Source organism: Amblyraja radiata, chromosome 20 (assembly GCF_010909765.2).
Source record: "Amblyraja radiata isolate CabotCenter1 chromosome 20, sAmbRad1.1.pri, whole genome shotgun sequence".
NCBI lineage: Eukaryota > Metazoa > Chordata > Chondrichthyes > Rajiformes > Rajidae > Amblyraja > Amblyraja radiata.
The window spans coordinates 24,458,836-24,477,158 of NC_045975.1; the positions used below are offsets into that span (position 1 = coordinate 24,458,836).

The window sequence follows — 18,323 nt, forward strand, 5'->3', positions numbered from 1 at the left end:
GGGGTAATTTATAGTAACCAATTAACCTGTCAACAGGACTGAGAGGTGGGAGGACTCCAGACCAACCAGTGGAAAACCTTGCAGCCACAGGGAGAGTGTGCAAACTCCACACAGACAGCACGAAGTCAGGATTGAATCCCTGAAGCTGTGAGGCAGCAGCACCAACTGCAGTACCACCTGTTGCTAGCTTATTGCAACTGCTGGATCATGCACTAAATCTCAGCTCGGAAGGGTCTCGACCCAAAACGTCACCCATTCCTTCCATCCAGAGATGCTGCCTGTCCCGCTGAGTTACTCCAGCATTTTGTGTCTATCTTGTACTTCCTTAACATTGACTTTATTTGCCTTCTGCTTGCTCTGCTTCTGTTTTTATAGCCCTTGCACCACCTTCTCCTTCACATATACTCACCTCTCTTTGTGTGTATCTCTCTGTCATTCTCTATCTCTTCTAGGACTTTTGCACCCTGTCTCTCTCTGAATATCTACAAGTCCTCTTCATAACCTGCTTTGCCTTTCTCTACTTTGGTGTGTCTAATTGTTTTTGATTCAAGAATCTGCCTGCCTTAAAAATATCCACTGACAAAGAATTCCACAGATTCACCACCCTCTGACTAAAGACATTTTTCCTCATCTCCTTCCTAAAAGAACGTCCTTCTTGTGCCCTCTTATATTTTGTGTTACTATGGAATTTCTCACACTGCATATGTGAATTTGTTCCATAATGTAGTCATTACTAGCTCAACAAAATCCTTCATAAATTGCTTTATGTATGCTCTTGCCCGGGATCTAAATGACCCAGCAGCTTGTATCGCCCAATCGTGATGTGTGTAAACCTGAGGTTACAGCACATTTTCTACCCTCAGTGTATGGGCATAGTAGCTGCAATGCCCCTAGACTAGACGCTGAGGTGCCCCCAGACTGTTATCTGCAATGCCCCAAGACTGCTCAGCAAAAATACCCCTAGACCAAGGGCAGAAAAGCTACTTTGTAGCTGACTTTGGACACCTTTCTGTGTTTAGCAAGCCCAAGCAGACCATATTGTCCACAGGTTTATTTTGGGTCATCTGAAAATGGGTCACATTGTACGTGGAGATTATTTTGCTGTGAACTGCACATGCCTATTGAATACTGTTGTATCAACACCAGCGTCAATACAGAAATACATGTTGGAAGGGTTTGATAAGGAGGGGATGTGGTCTGGCTGTGATGCTCCTAGAACCAACTAGTCTGCTGAACGTCATCATCTATGCTGGCGCAAGAATGGCCCCTTTAGTCCCGCAGGTTGGTTAACACCTACAGGAGAAAGAAATTACTCCATTTCATTGGCTTCCATGGTAGAAATAAAATATGTCCCTTGTATATTACAAAATAAGGGGGAATAAATGTATTTACCCATGGATGTTTGTTGAGAGCTTTGTGGAGTTTGTTTGATGTATGGATGTTGGGTGTAGACATTGTGCATGAAGGCCAACCCAACACTTACTCTTTCCCTTCTTGTACAGGGTGCTCCAGCAAGCTGGTGGAACCACCTCCACTTCCAGCATCATGCCAAACCCAACTGCTTCCGCAAGGACCCCGACATTAATATGCACCCCATGTTCTTTGTTTTGGGGAAGAAACTTTCAGTTGAGGTAAGTATCAATGCAAATCTCATCCACTTTGTTGGGTCAGCGTGGGTTCTGCCACCAGGATGTTTAATAACTGCTGGGGTAGTTAGGATGCAGCTAAATGAGTAGGAGCACGAGTTAGTGCAGCTGTTTAATAGGCTATGGGATCCTAGTTTTTATTTAAAAAACTGGCAGGGGCTGGCAAAGGTTTGAGGGGGAGAGGGGACTTGGGAGTTCATTTTATGGTATATGTAGATCCAAGGAATTGCAGATGCTGGAATGTTGCGTATAACACAATGTGCTGGAGAAACTCAAGCAACATCTCTGGAAGACTCTAAACTTTAGATATACAGCGCGGAAACAGGCCCTTTGGCCCACCAAGTCCACACTGACCATGGATCTCCCCATATACTAACACTATCCTACCTACAGACAATTTACAATTACCAAAGCCAATTAATCTGCAAACCTGTACGTCTTTGGAGTGAGGGAGGAAACCAGAGCACTCGAAGAAAATCCATGCGGTCACAAGGAGAACATACAAATTAATTCTGGCACCACCCGTAGTCAGAATCGAACCCTGGTCTCCGGCGCTGTGAGGTTGTGTCACTGTGCTGCCCCAAGAAGAAGGATCCAGGCCTGAATCGTCTCCTATCTATGTTTTCTAGAGATGCTGTCTGACCCGCTGATTACTCCAGCACTTATTGTTGTCATGTTATTTGTTGTTTACCTTCCTGTGCCACAGGGGAGGAACAGATGGATAGATACCTTAATGGGGAGATGATGCTAGCACCTCAAGAAAAAGATCAAAGAACAAACCTGTATAATAGACGGTATTGGACACCAGCTGTGTTTACATATACGCAGTGCTTTTTTTTGTGACGGTTCATACCAGTATGGGTGTATCAGCACCGCTTAAAAACGTCACTTTGTTTTACCTGGTGACGTGACATGTATGTTTATTAATAATTCAAACTGTATTTAACAGCAGTCATTGCCCTGCATTGACTATCAGTAAAAGTTTTTGATAACACCTTCCAAACCTGCTACCCCCACTACTTAAAGGGGCAACTACAGCAGCACAATTGTGCAGTGGTAGAGTTGCTGCCTTGCAGTGCCAGAGTCCCAGATTTGACCCTAAGGCAGTATGACCCTGATGTCTGCATGGAGTAGGTAACCATGTGGGTTTTCCCTGTGACTCTCCCCTGTTCCCTGTGACCGCATGGGATTTCTCTGGGTGCTCCGGTTTCCTCCCACACTCCAAAGACGTACAGGTTTATAGGTTAATTGGCTTTGATAATGATTGTAAATTGTTCCCAGTGTGTAGGATAGTGCTAATGTACGGCTTGATCGCTGGTCAGCGTGTACTCGGTGGGCTGAAGGGCCTTGTTTCCATGTTGTATCTGTAAACTAAACTAAACTAGTTCATTATATCATTAGTATCTCCCATGCTTTCCTCCCTCATCACATGTTGTCCTGGCTTAGAAATAAACTATTTTTATGTAACTATTCAGCTAAAACCTTGGAACTCACTACCTAAAAGCAGTGGGTGGTGCTTCATCATACAGATTGCAGAGGTTCGAGAAGGCCAGCACTCTCCAAAGCAAATAATTAATTGGATAATAAATGCCAGCCTAACCAGCGATATCCATATAAATATTATTAATTCAGAAATCCCTCACTATGCAAAAGATAAAATAAGGTAGCTTAATTACCTTGGTTGGTGGATCCAAGGATTATGTGTGCTTCCATTCTGGCCATTGATGTAGCATAGGCCTCGCATTGAAAAAAAATGACACAAAGAAGTATTTTAGTTTTTGACGATACAGCATGGAAACAGGCTCTTTGACCCACTGAATCCACACCAACCATCGATCACCCTTTCAAACTAGTTCTATGTTATCCAACTTTCTCATTCCCAGTGTGTCTAAACATTAGGGGGCCAGTGGAAGGAGCAGCGGAGGTACATTGCAAGCCCAATGCTCTTCTGGAACTGTTAACTCTATTCCTTTTTCCAGATATGCTGTGGAATGATTCCAACAGTTTCGGTTTTTATTTCAAATTTCCAGCATCTGCAATATCTTTTTTTATGTCCTCAATTGGGGCATGCAAATGTAAAGGACGCACATTTAATATCAATGGATTAAAACCGGGATGCACAGATTTCTCCTTCTAGGTTTCCAACAGAAACTCCAATTGCTCAAAGCCCAGTATTAATGCATAAAATGCACAACACACATTGTGGATTTATTTTCTACAAAATGCGTAAAGATAATTTTTGTACTCTGACCTAGGTGGGAAAGCAGAAGATGAAGTATATGCCATATCAATACCAACACAAGTATTTCTTCCTGAGTAAGTCCTGACGCATTTTGTCATCATATCATTGCATTTTCCTTGGATGTACAGAAATAGACTACTGTAGAGCTGCTACCTCACAGCATTTGAGACCCGAGTTCAATCTTGACCTCTTTTTTTTATTTTTTTTTTTATTATGAAACTACTTTTATTCAAAAAATAAACATAAACATAGAGTATTAACACAATCAAAGACTGCCTATGCTGACAGTTTACAAACAAATGATCGTCAAATTAATAACATCAACGTCAACTGGACCCACGAATGGCCGTTGAAGGTCGAGTGTTCCGTTTATCAACAAAACACTCGACCTTCAACGGCGACCAGTATTCATGGAAAGCCTCCAAAATCCCCATGGACACCATGTGTTCCCTCTTAACACTTAAACAAAATTATCAAATTAAAATATTAACATTCTTATCGATAATATATTCAACCTCCTGTGGTGACCAGCGTGCACAGAAGACCTCCACAGTCCCCATGGACACTGCGTGTTCCTTTTCTAGGGACACGCGAGCTCGGACGTAACCCCGGAAAAGGGGCAGGCAGGCGACCGGTGTGCGGCCATCAACTGCCCGCTGCCTGGACCCGCGAATGGCCATCTTGGCCAGGCCCAGGAGCAGACCGACAGGGAGACCCACTCCACCCTCCCATCCTTCCCCCCTCTGCACCGGATGCCCATAAATGAATAATGTTGGACTAAAATGTAGCCAAAACTTGAGGAGCAGCCCTTTCAGATATTCGAACAGTGGCTGCAACCTTTCACACTCTATGTACACATGGAACACGGTCTCTACCTCACCGCAGAAATGACAAGCAGGGGAGGAGTCCGTGAACCGGCTCAAATACCTATTACAGGCCACGGCTTTGTGCAACAATCTTGACCTCGGGAGCTGTCTGTGTGGCGTTGGCAAGTTCTTTCTGTTGGTTTACTCTGGATGCTCCGGTTTCCTTACACATCCCAACAACGTGCAGGTTTGCAGGTTAATAGGCCGCAGTAAATTACCCTGAATGTATAGGAGGTTTGTGAGGAAGTGGGATAATATAGAACTAGTGTTAGAATGAGAGAACTTTTAGTTCTCCTCCTCCCTCCGAAGACAGTTTAAGCCTATTTCCTTCGCTCCATAGATGCTGCCGCCCCCGCTGAGTTTCTCCAGCACCTTTGTCTACCTTCGATTTTCCAGCATCTGCAGTTCCTTCTTGAACATAGAACTAGTGTGAATGGGTGAATGATGGTCGGTGTGGACTCAGTGGACCAAAGGGCTTGTTTCAATGCTAGATCTTTAAATAAAAAACCTAACCAGACTGAAGCGGAGTTTTGCTCACCTTCTACACCATTTCTCATGGCCAGCATAATCTCCCTTTTAGTTCTCCATCTGGTGTTTTCCCTCACATCCATCTCTGCTATTTGTCTCGATGACGTAATGTAACAAGTGCCAGTTTGTTTCCACTCTCTGAATTAAGACGTTTCTGCCACATTTGACATTGAACTTCGAAGTCATTTTTATTGCCAGTCCAGATCGTTCTTTCATCTCAATAAATCCTCTTCCCATGGTATTTTCTTATACAACCACAGCAGATTAAAAATATGTTCCTTTAAATAAGCAAAACACAAAGTGCAAGAGGAACTCAGCGGGTCAGGCAGCATCTGTGGAGAGAATGGGCAAGCAACGTGTTCAAGTTGGACCCCCTCTTACTGACCTGAAGAGTCATCTGTCCAAAGTTGTTTCTCTCTTTTCCTTCAGTTGTACTTCTGCTGAAGAACCTCGTTCCCTCCACAGATTGGGCAGATGTGGTTCCACATTACATTCCCCGAGAAATTGCCTTGTTTGTAGGCGGTTGGCCATCTTCCATTAATAAGTGTGGAAATAACCCTCTAGTATCATCCTTTTCCCTTCCCATTCCCCCTCCTCCTACCCCTTCCTTCCAAAAAATCCTTTATTTATCTTAAATCAGGGAAGAGTTAGTAGACACTGAGAACAATATGTTGGAATCTTGCATTGAACTTAAAGTGCTAGACTAACTGAGCAGGTCGGGCAGCATCTCTGGAGACATGGATAGGTGATGTCTTGGGTTGTGTCCTGTCTTCAGTATGGACTCTTAGCCCCACCTGAATCCATGTTCTCCAGAGATGCTGCCTGACCCGCTGAGTTACTCCAGCATTTTGCGATCTACATGAGAGTTGGCACTTGGTGAAGACACAAAATGTCGGAGTAATGCAGCGGGTCAGGCAACATTCCAGGAGAACGTGGAAAAGTGATGTTTCAGCGTGAAAACCCTTCTCCAGGGATACTGCCTGATCAGCTGAGTTACTCCAGCATTTTGAGTCTTTTTTTTGTAAAGCAGCAACTGCTTGTTCCTTGTTTCTATGTGAGAACACTGCGGTTCTGTTGGGGACCAAGTTATTGTGGGCAGTGAAATGGTTAATAAAAATCACAATGAGGAGTAGGCATTGAGAGCTGCGGGGAAAAAATCCAGGGCTGTCAGACCATGTATAATGTGTGAGTGGAGATATAATGTGATATGGGCGTTTCCTTCAGAGCTGGTGCTCCTCAGAGCCCCCCCCCCCCCCCCCCCCCCCCCCACTAATGCCAGGCACTCTGGCTCTGTCATTCCAGCTGTTTTGATAGATCTTACAGTGGGGAGATTTTTTTCCTTCCCATTGATTGGCCAGCTCCCTCTCCTGACTTCACTGTAAAATATGCTGGATGCAGCGAGTGGATTTCCTGTGTTTACCTCGGACAGTCTACGGTCTGTGAACAGTGTTAAATTTGCTGAGGGGCATAGTTGCTGTGCATTGATTCATTTTAAGGGTGTGTACATGGAGCTTTAGAACCTACTTGTTCTGACAGGTACAGTTCTACATTCAGACGTTCAGGTCTTCCATCTGTTCATGCAAAAATGTATATTTTAATTTTTCTCCAATATTCTCCCCTTTTCTCTCCTCTGAATGCACTGATTTTTGTTTGTTTTTTTCTGCGGGTGGCGGCAGGTTTGCAGGGCATCTCTTTAGCAATCATTGCAAATGTCAGCTCAGTTAGTGTAGTTTGCCCATGAATGGCTTCACAGGAGGGTACAGAGTCTGAAGAAGGGTCTCGACTGGAAACGTTGCCTATTCCTTTTCTTCAGAGATGCTATATGACCCGCTGAGATACTCCAGCACTTTGTGTGCATCCCCCTATCTATGTTCTGCAGAGATGCTTACTGACCTGTGAATCAAATCCCACCCGCATTCAAGATGGTTATGTTTGTACTGACCAGCAAGTCAGTAACTAATGACCAGAAGAGTCAGTAGTTAGCCATCAGGAAAAGACACAAAGTGCTGATGTAACTCAGTGGGTTGGGCAGCATCTGTGGAGAACTGGGATAGAATCTCCAGCAATGCTGCCTGTCTCGCTGAGTTACTCCAGAACTTTGTATATATTTGTTTTGTAAACCAGCATCTGCAGTTCCATGCTTCTCCAACTTGCTTCCTCTGCCCGTTTGCCATATCGGCTAGCTTTTAATGCTGCTTGAGGGTCAAAAACATGTTTAAGATTTTTTTTTAAAGGCAAGAATGTTGCCAAGAATGCTACGTGTTTGTTGACGTCTGATTTAAAGATAAAGATAAAGATAAAGATAGCCTTTATTGTCATTCAGACCGAAGTCTGAACGAAATTGCAGCAGTCATACATACAATACAATACAATAAAAACCAACAATAAACACATATTAACATCCACCACAGTGAGTCCACCCAGCATCTCCTCACTGTGATGGAGGCAAAAGTCTTAGGGCTGCAGTCTCTTCCCTCCTCTTCTCCCTCTGCGCTGAGGCGATACCCCCCCGGGCGATGTTAAAAACTGTCCCGCGGCTCAATCACCGCGCCCCGGGGTGGTCGAAGCTGCCGCCCACCAGTCCTGCTGACGCAGCCGCTGGTCCGCGGCCGAACCCCGGATTCAGGCCACCACCGCCAGAACACCGTCCCAGCCACCGGAGCACCGTTCCAGCCCCGAGCCGGATCGCCCCCACGTGAGTACCGTTACCGTCTCAGCCCCGCGCCAGGCCGCCCCGACATGGGCGCCGTACCTCCCTTGGGCTGGGCCGCCCCGACATGGGTGCCGTACCTCCCTCGGGCTGGGCCGCCCCGACATGGGCGTTGTACCTCCCTCGGGCTGGGCCGCCCCGACTTGGGCGTCGCTTCTTCCCCGGGCTGGGCCGCCCCGACATGGGTGCCGCTCCTCCCCCGGGCCGGGCCGCCCCGACATGGGCGCCGCTCCTCCCTCGGGCTGGGCCGCCCCGACATGGGCGCCGCTCCTCCCTCGGGCTGGGCCGCCCCGACATGGGCGCCGCTCCTCCCTCGGGCTGGGCCGCCCCGACATGGGCGCCACTCCTCCCTCGGGCTGGGCCGCCCCGACATGGATGCCACTCCTCCCTCGGGCTGGGCCGCCCCGACATGGGCGCCGCTCCTCCCTCGGGCTGGGAACGCCGTACCTCCCCGAGCTCGGCCACTCCGACGGGAGCACCGTTCCTTCCTCGGGCCAGGCCGCCCTCCCGGGAGCGTCACAGCCCCTCACGGAAGCACTGTTCCAGCCCCGAGCCGGGCCACCCTCACGGGAGCGAGCTCAGGGCGAGTCCTGGCGGGCTCTGCCTCCTGAGCCTCGAGGTCGCCAGTTCCGCCATTTGGCCTCAGCGCAGACGGAGGCAGAGAAGGGGAATACGACAAAAAAGTCGCATTCCCCCGCAGGGAGAGACAGCAAGCCCCGTTTCAACCCCCCCCCCCCCAAACACAAACTAAAAACCAAAATTAGACTAACCAAAACGAAATAAACAACACAAAAAACACAAAACAAACAGGACTGCCGGTGAGCCGCTGCAGCCAGAGCCGCGCCGCCACTCCGACCTGAGATGCAGCAAATAGTGTCGTTCCCACAAAACACCAGAGGCGTGGGTTCTGTTTTGAGCTGTGTGCAGTGCTCATAAGGCATAGGAGTAGAATTAGGCCATTCGGCCCATCAAGTGTACACCGCCATTCAAACATGGCTGATCTATCTCTCCCTCCTAACCCCATTCTCCTGCCTTCTCCCCATAACCTCTGACACCCGTATATGCCGTAACTGCTCCATGTTATTGCCAGGGTTTCCCTCCACTACTCCAGTTCCTTCACATACCCTGCTGGTCAGTATGTCAGTAGGTTACCAACAATTGCCCAAGAGTGGATGGGTGGTAGTAAGCTGGAGTCGATGGGCACATGAGAAAAGAATAGGTTATAGGGGAATGTAGTGAAATAGACGAGAGCTGCCATTGACTCAATGGGCCCAATGGACTCTCCTTCTGTCATAATAAATACAACATTGGCTGTGTAATAATGTACTAAAAATGAGTGCAATGTTCTTGGCAAATGTGTGCATTTTTCCTATTTGCACTGGCTGACAGAGGAAAACAGGTGCGAAGAACTTGCATGGTGATAGAGGCAACGATTGTTCATTGTCACTGGTTTCATGATGTGTCGTATGTTGCTCAGATATAAAACAAAAACTGTGCAAAAAAAGCTCTTCATACATAGTGTCTGTCAGACACAGTGGTGTTAGCACTTGTCTTTAACATTGCTCAAGCACATCAATTCTAAATGTTGTCCTCTCTCTGTCGCAGTTGGCCCTCCAGCATTGCTCCCCCTCTACTTCCAGTGGTACATCTTCTACTTTGCGGTGTCCCGGATGCAGTGGATGGTGGGTACTTCCAGCAGATGCCAGGGCATGTGATTGTCTCTGACTTCAATTCCATCACTATTTTACTTGTGATTTAAATGTAACTCTCTCAGTAACCTAACCACTGCAAGCATCAACCAGTGAGCCCTTTGGACACTTGCAGTTTCCTTCACTGATGTAAAGTCGCTGATCTCAGTTTGGGTGCTACATTTCCCTCACCATCACTTGCTGTGAGTAAGATTTCATTGTTCCTTTTCGGAACATATGATAAGAAAACACTTTTGACTTCTTGTGGATGAGAGAAAAATATTCTTGCATCAGAATGCAATGGAATATCAGCGGCCAATGCTGTTCGGCTGAGTCATGGGATACAACGGGTATATTTAATAATGTACCTAGATATCTGTTATACTGGTTATCATCAGTAGGAGTGTACAATTTTATTAACTACACTACATTGCTGTGGAAGGTTATATTTGGATACTTAATAAATACCAGGCATTTATATCTAATATTCTTCTATATTTATAATGTGCAATACGATATAATGGAGACACAGGGAACTGAAGACAGTGGAATCTTGAATGCTGGGGGAACTCAGTGAGTCAGACGGAATCTGTGGAGGGAATGGACAGTCAGCGTTTCAGGTCAGGACGCTTCTTCTGATTAGCAGATGACGTTTGGGTTTGGGACTCGAGAATATTTCCGATCCGAAATGCCCTATGTCCATTTTCCTCCATTACCTGACCCATTGAATTCCTTCAGCACTTTGTGTTTTATTCAATGTGGAGTTATACTCAATAATGTGGTGGGCGAGGACATAGAATACAACTTCATCTCCGTACCTTGTTCAGATGTATAAAAATTGGCCTGAGGAATGGCCTGACTTGAATGTATTGATAAAGAAAATGATTTGGTATAAAGTGTAAGTACATTATTTTGCCGTGGTGTGTCACGGTACATGGGCAGAGGGTGACACTCAAACACACATTGCCATGTAAAATTAGTTTATTATGACGGGAAGGAAGGAGCCTTTTTGGCTGAATGCTGCCTAGAATTCTTTCGGTACTAATACATTCTTACAATGATGATCTATGCTTGCAACGGTGCATCTATAAACATAACCCCAATCAATTTCCTGATGGGGGTCTTCATTGAGAGAAGGACGTGTACATAACTTTTCATTTTACATAGGCAGCACGACTACTCCTGATAAGTGTCTGCGCCAACGTGGCAGGACCCCATTCCCCAGCTCGTCACGTGTCACTGTGGAGTCAATACTCCCATTAGTTATATGCCAGACATTATTCCAGTGTCCCCTACTCACCATTATTGCAGCTGGGCCTATCTAATACATTGATATGAATCCAAAATTAAATCATTTGTTAGGTGCAAAATGCTTTACCTTTTATTAAAATTCCTCTCTCTTCCAACAAGTGTCGTTGACACTTTATTTTGAAAACAGATTCCAACCCGAAACGTCAGCTATTCCTTTTCTCCAGAGATGCAGCCTAACCCGCTGAGCTACTCCAGCATTTTGTGTCTATCTTTGATATAAACCGGCATCTGCAGTCCCTTCCTGCACATGTCTTATTTAATTTGTTCTTCATCCTCGCCTAACATAGATTGACACTCCCTCTCCAGCACATCCCTGCATCCGCTGTGCTGAGTATTAAATTTCTGCCTTGTGCCTCACCTGTAGACTGCTGCTTACTGCTGGTTCTTGGCTGGCATCATGTCATCATCTCCAGATGGAGTGGAGAATAATGGGCAGCACAATGGCGCAGCGGTAGAGTTACTGCCTTACAGCGCCAGAGACACGTGTTTGACCCTGACTACGGGTGCTGTCTGTGCGGAGTTTGCATGTTCTCTCTGTGACCACATGGGTTTTCTCCGGGTGCTCCTTTTCCCTCCTACATTCCAAAGATTTGTAGATTAATTGGCTTGAAACAATGTTGTGAAACATTGATCCCAGTGTGTAGGACAGTGTTAGAGTGCGGGGAGATTGCTGGTCGGCACGGACTCGGTGGGCTGAAGGGCCTGTTTCCGAGCTGTATCTCTAAAGTCTAAATAAGGAGAAAATCTATTCCAAACATAATCCCAAGATGAACTAAATTCAGCGTGTAGAAAGGATCTGCATTTGCTGGTTTATACCGAAGATAGACACAAAGTGCTGGAGTAACTCAGCGGGTCGGGCAGCATCTCTGGAGAAAAAGGATAGGTGACGTTTCAGGTCAGAACCCTTCAACAGACTGAAACTGATAACTAAATTCATAAACTAAACCATCTGACTGCACGTGATTCTATCCCTCCATTCCCACCCTTCTCCTCAGTGCTTCTATAGCCAGTTCATAACGACTGTCCTTTAACAGGCGAAGCTGGGGAACTTGAATGAGGTACCAGAGCTCACCCCTGATTTCTGGATCCAAACCCTGGAACAGCTGGGCAAGGGAATAATGGAAATGGAATGAAAAATAATGGCCCATTTGTAAAGTGATATTTATTTTCCTTGCCCTTCACAGGACTTGGCTTGGATGGTGTCTTTTTACATCCGTATCAGCCTGACGTACATCCCTCTGCTCGGAGTGCGAGGATTCCTTACCATGTTCTTCCTGGTGAGGTAAGGCTGTCAAATTAAATCACTGTTAACAAGCATTTAGACAGGTACAGGGGATGGGACCGGTTTAGAGGGATATGGGCCAAGTGCAGGCAGGTGGGACTAGTGTAAAAGCGACATGTTGGTCAGTGTGAGCAAATTGGGCCGAAGGGCCTGGTTCCACGCTGTATAATTCTATAATTCAATGACTGTTTTGCCCTGTTTTTTTTCTGGCATTCTCTATCTTTCAGTCTGAAGAAGGGTTCTCACCTGAATCGTCACCTATTTCTTTTCTCTGGGAATTCTGCCTGGCCCGCTGAGTTACTCCAGCATTTTGTGTCTATCTTCCATGTCACTCCTCGCATTGGTCAGTCAGTTATCCTTATTAACAGTTACAAGATTACAAGAATCGTGACCAATCGACCAATCACTGCCGTGGCTGTGGATTTATGAAAAAGGGCTGCAGGAACGGGCCCTTCGGCCCACAGTGTGTGCAAAACATGATTCAAAAATAATACCAATCTCATCTGTCTGCACATGATCCATGTCCCTCTATTCCCTGCATATCCATGTGTCTTTATAAAAACCTCTAATCTCTTCCATTGTATCTGCCTCCACCACCATCCTTGGCAGCGCGTTCCAGGCACGCACCACCCTCTGTGTAAAAACACTTGCTCCGCACATCTCCTTTAAACTTTGCCCTTTCATCCAAGGTGGGAAAATACATTTTGCCTGTCAAAATGTTCGTAAGTCATAAGGGCAGAATTAGGCCATTCGGCTCATTGAGTCCACTCTGCCATTCAATTATGGCTAACCTATCCTTCCATCGCAACCCCATTCTCATGTCTTCTCCCCATAAACCTTGACACCCATACTAATCAAGAACCTGCCAATCTCCACCAGTCTGACAGGTTCTGACTGTCTAGGAAAGTTCTGACAGTCAAAAGGTTGTGACTGTCTGGAAAGATTGTGATTGTCTGGAAAGGTTCTAGCTGTCTGGAAAGGTTCTGACTGTCTTCTATGGACATTTCTCTCATGCCATTCACTACTCGCCTTTATTTCCGACGTGGTTTGTTCATCTCCCCTCTGGTTCTTCACATTGATTATGTCTAATACCATTGAATAGTTTTATTCTTCTACTCCAGTCAGCCTGTCTGCAGAGCATGTGTTAATCGAGATCACGGCAGCTGATGTAATGTTATAACAACTGCTGTATCCCAGCACTGAGAATCCAATCCTTCATCATTCTGTCAAATGCAGTCATTTCAGAGCAGTTTTTATTCAGCAATTTCTGCATAGCAAGGCCTCATGCATTAATTTGCACTTTTATTTACCCAGTGCTGTTACAACCATCACACACACACACACACACACACACACACACACACACACACACACACACACACACACACACACACACATATATATATATATATATATATATATATATATATATATATTTCTGGCTTATTGCTTGTTTATCTGCTATTTTTCATTCCCTCGTCCATTTAATAGGGCACCAGTTCCCATGGACACAGGTAGAGGCCAGTCCTAACCTGATGGGACAGATCTGTCTACCAGTGTTGAGCCTTAGACATTGGAGGGTGGGCAGCTCCAAGGACTAGGTTGGTGCCCAAGCTGGCTGCCTGCCCCTTTTCTAGGCTTACATCCACACCCGGGTGGTACGAGAAAGACTACGCGCTGTCCACGGGCATCCTGGGGGATTTCCGGGACCGTTGGGCACTGCATGGGGTGCAAGTCAATAGACAATAGGTGCAGGAGTAGGCCACTCGGCCCTTCGAACCAGCATTGAGTCATCCTCAATAAGGATGGTAATATCGTTGTATAGTAGTTTATTTAAAATATTTGTTTGACTTGTATTATGGTGGTGGGTTTTGTTTTATTTTGTACTGTAAATATTATTGATAATAATTGATTAAATTATTTTTGGTTTAAAAAAAAAAAAGAAAAAAAAAGGACTAGGTTGGTCCTCACTGGACCCAGGGTTCACGAACCATCAATCCCATCACTGACTATCTGGGATGATAGAGGCAGGCAAGATAGTCTCAGTAACTCAGTGGGGTAGCACAGTGGTGCAGCGGTAGAGTTGCTGCCTTACAACGCCAGAGACACAGATTTGATCCTGACTATGGGTATTGTCTGTACAAAATATGTATGCTCTCACAATGACGGCATGGGTTTTCTCCGTGTCCTCCGTTTTCCTTCCACACTCCAAAGATGTGCAGGTTTGTAGGTTAATTGGGTTTTGGTAAAAATAACAAATTGTCCCTAGTGTGCAGGATAGTGCTGGTATGCGGGGTACGCTGGTCGGCGCAGATTCGGTGGGGCCGAAGGGCCTGTTTTATTAGTCCAAGATAATGTGGGATTTGGAATAAATATTGTTTAGGATCATTTTGCAAGTTTTAATTCACTTTGCAAGTTTGTAGCCTGTGAATTATAAACAGAAGATACTGAATTACTCAGTAGGAACAAGGAACTGCAGATTCTGTTACAAAACAAAACCCAAAGTGCTGGAGTAACCCAGCGGATCAGGCAGCATCTGTGGAGAATATGGATAGGCGACATTTTGGGACAGGGCCCTTCTTCAGACTTATTGCAGTAGATGTGGAGAAAGTTGGAAAGCTGGAAGAGAAGTGGGGATGGGGCAAAGCCTGGCACGTGACAGGTGGTAAAAGGTGAGGGGAGTTTTGATTGGCAAATGATTGGATAAAGGCAAGAGATGAAAGGAGAAAAGGTAGGCTTGTAGTGGACATCATTTGGTAGCCTGTCCCCTGTGATGGAGCCAAGGAGATCAAGAAAGTGGAGAGAGGTGTCAGGGTGGAAGTTAGTGATAATGTTAATGAAATCAACGATTTCTGCATGGGTACAGGAGGCAGCACCGATGCAGTGGTCGATGTAGTTGGCCTATCAGGGAACCACCCAGCTCTGATTTGGCCTGGTTTTTTTCTTCCTGTTTCCCTCCACTACTATCAGTCCGACCCGAAACATCACCTGTCCACGTTCTCCAGAGATGCTGCGGACTCCAGAGTTCCTTTTTTTTAATGACATTGTCCATATATATGTTGATCGGAGCACATTTCTCCCCTCGCGGTTAATTCCATGGGTTCTGTTTGCAGGTTTGTGGAAAGTAATTGGTTTGTGTGGGTAACCCAGATGAACCACATTCCCATGGCCATTGATCACGATCAGAACGAGGAATGGCTGACCATGCAGGTGAGGAGCAAAAGTCACAGACACTGGGGTTTAGGAGACAGATTTAAGGTGAGAGGGGAAAGATTTAATAGGAATCTGAGGGGCAACTTTTTTATGGGTATATGGAACGGCCTGCCAGAGGAGGTAGTTGAGGCAGGTTCTATAATAACATTTAAAATACATTTGCACAGGTATTTGGATAGGAAAGGGTTAGAAGCATGTGAGCCAAACTCAGGCAAGCGTTACCTACAACCAACAAACCCGCACGTCTTTAGGATGTGGGAGGAAACCAGAGCGCCGGGAGGGAACTCCTACGGTCACAGGTTGAATGTGCAAACTCCACACGGACAGCACCAGAGGTCAGGATCGAACCCGGGTCTCTGGCGCAGCGAGGGAGCAGCTCTACCAGTTGCGCCACTATGCACTGGAATGCATCTAAGCTAAACTGAAGACATGATTGAAATTTATTTCAATATAGAGGTCCATCTTAACCAAGAGTTTGTTACTATCGTAGAAGTGAGCATAGCCAATGTACACAGTATATCTGATGTCCTCAGGCTACCTCCACCTTATCTTGCAAATTAGAAACTTGAAACCTGATCACTCCTCCATCTATCTTCATCCAATTAGACTTTAGAGATACAGCGTGAAAACTGCGCCGACCAGCGATCTTACACTATCTTACACACTAGGGATAATTTACAATTTTACCAAAGCCATTTAACCTACAAACTTATACGTCTTTTGGAGTGTGGGAGGAAACCGGAAAAACCCCATGTGTTCACAGGGAGAACATACAAACTTCATATGGACAATACCCGTAGTCAGGATCGAACCCTGGTCTCTGGAGCTGTAAAGCAACGACTCGACCGCTGCACTACCGTGCCGGCCAAAGTTTGTTCTTGTTGAAACAGAAGATCAAAGAATATTTTTTAAACCTAAAGATGCAATTCCACATGACTTCATCTAGTTTAGTTTATTATTGTCACAATGCTCGAGGTACAGTGAAAAGCTTTTGTTTGCGTGCTATCCAGTCAAGAGAAGACTACATGAATACAATCAGGCTGTCCACAGTGCACAGATAAAGGATAATGGGAAATAAAGATTTAAAAGAGTGGAGCAATTGTAATGTATGATGGCAGATCCTCTTCTGAGACCGGCACGCAGAGAGTCGCAACGCTCCAGTACTAAGGAGTGGATGTGAACTGTTTTAAGATATTGGACATTTCCACCTGGAGAAAGGGAGTCCTCTCATTTCATGTCCCTTCTGTAAGCATCAGCCTTATCCCAGGTCAGACACAGTATGGTTAGATGCAGAAATGCCTCTGCATTTTGTCACTAGAGCCAATCTTAGGTGAATGTTCCATACTGCATTCATAACATTTTGACATTAACCATCTAGTGCAACAACCAGGTTCAGGAATAGTTACTTCCCCTCAGCCATCAGGCTATTAAACCTGGCTCGGACAAAACTCTGATTATTACCAACCACTTTCTGTTATTTGCACTATCAGTTTATTTATTCATGTGTGTATATATTTATATCATGGTATATGGACACATTTATCTGTTTTGTAGTAAATGCCTGCTATTTTCTGTGTGCTTAAGCAAAGCAAGAATTTCATTGTCCTATACAGGGACACATGACAATAAACTAACTTGAACTTGAACTTGAACTAGTGATCAGTGTGTGAGATTTTTGGTATCATGATTATGTTCTCTGGAAACTGGACTGCGTGGATTAAAAGTTTATTTCATCTTGAATTTTTCCATCTGATGTGCAGGGAACTAGTTTAAACAATATTCCCACAGGATAAATGGCCTGTTTCCAAGTGTACAGTTCTATTTCTTTCTCCGCACTGTACATTACTTTGTACATCCGGTTTTAAAAATGTAGACTGCATGTCAGGCCGTTGCATTAATTATTTTGGTGTACTCATTCTGGTAGGACATTGATATTTTGCTGTCTTTAGATTCTGCATCCTAGTTTGTGATAATTCAAACCATGACCAGATACTTTTTACTTTCTCCTTTTAGTTGCACGCCACTTGTAATGTCCATCAGTCTTTCTTCAATGACTGGTTCACGGGTCACCTCAACTTCCAGATTGAGCATCAGTGAGTATTACCCTCAAGTGTGAGGTGCTTTGTACAAAGGCACTCACAGGAACATGCTCCTCCCATGGCTTTATATTGAAGTGGAGTACAGGTGCAAGTTGGGTGTGCTGTAAGATATGGTTTATTTGGAAATGGCTGTGAAGTTCATGTATAAATATATTTCATCTACGAATCCAGATGGTAGAATACAGATAATATGATGATACAGGTAATATGATAACCCAGGTATCTGATCAATACGGGTAATATGATTAATACAGATAATATGATAATGCAGGTATTATGATTAATGTAGGTAATAGGATAATACAAATACATGATTAAACTTTACACAAAGTGCTGGAGTAACTCAGCGGGTCAGGCAGCATCTCTGGAGGGAACGGACAGACAACATGTTGGGTCGGGACCCTTCTTCAGTCTGATGTCATCTGTCAATTCACTCTACAAATGCTGCCTGACCCCCTGGGTTTCTCCAGTACTTTGTGTTTTGCTAATGATTCCAGAACCTGCAGTTCCTAGTGTCTCTGTGATTAAGCATCAGTCAGACCAGGTGTCTGGCACTGTGAGGCAGTAGCTTTACCAAAAGTGCCACTGTGTTAGTTTCAGTATAAGAATGCTGGATGTGAAATGTACAAACTCATTTTTTATAATTTAATATTAAACTTGCTTGCTGAGATAACATGTTTATGACCATTTTTTTAGATGTTAAATAGAGGTTGGTCAGCAACATAAAATGAAATTAGT

The 18,323-nt window shown here is 45.1% G+C and overlaps 1 protein-coding gene across 1 annotated transcript in view; it reads left to right on the forward strand.

Moving 5' to 3' along the window:
* The window catches only part of fads1 (fatty acid desaturase 1), a 35,407-nt gene that overhangs the window by 12,184 nt on the left and 4,900 nt on the right, over positions 1-18,323 (forward strand). The window contains exons 5-10 of the mRNA XM_033039059.1: positions 1,503-1,631; positions 3,902-3,962; positions 9,598-9,674; positions 12,176-12,273; positions 15,387-15,483; positions 17,500-17,579. Of these exons, the coding sequence (XP_032894950.1) occupies positions 1,503-1,631; positions 3,902-3,962; positions 9,598-9,674; positions 12,176-12,273; positions 15,387-15,483; positions 17,500-17,579 (542 nt within the window). The remainder of the gene's footprint in view (positions 1-1,502; positions 1,632-3,901; positions 3,963-9,597; positions 9,675-12,175; positions 12,274-15,386; positions 15,484-17,499; positions 17,580-18,323) is intronic.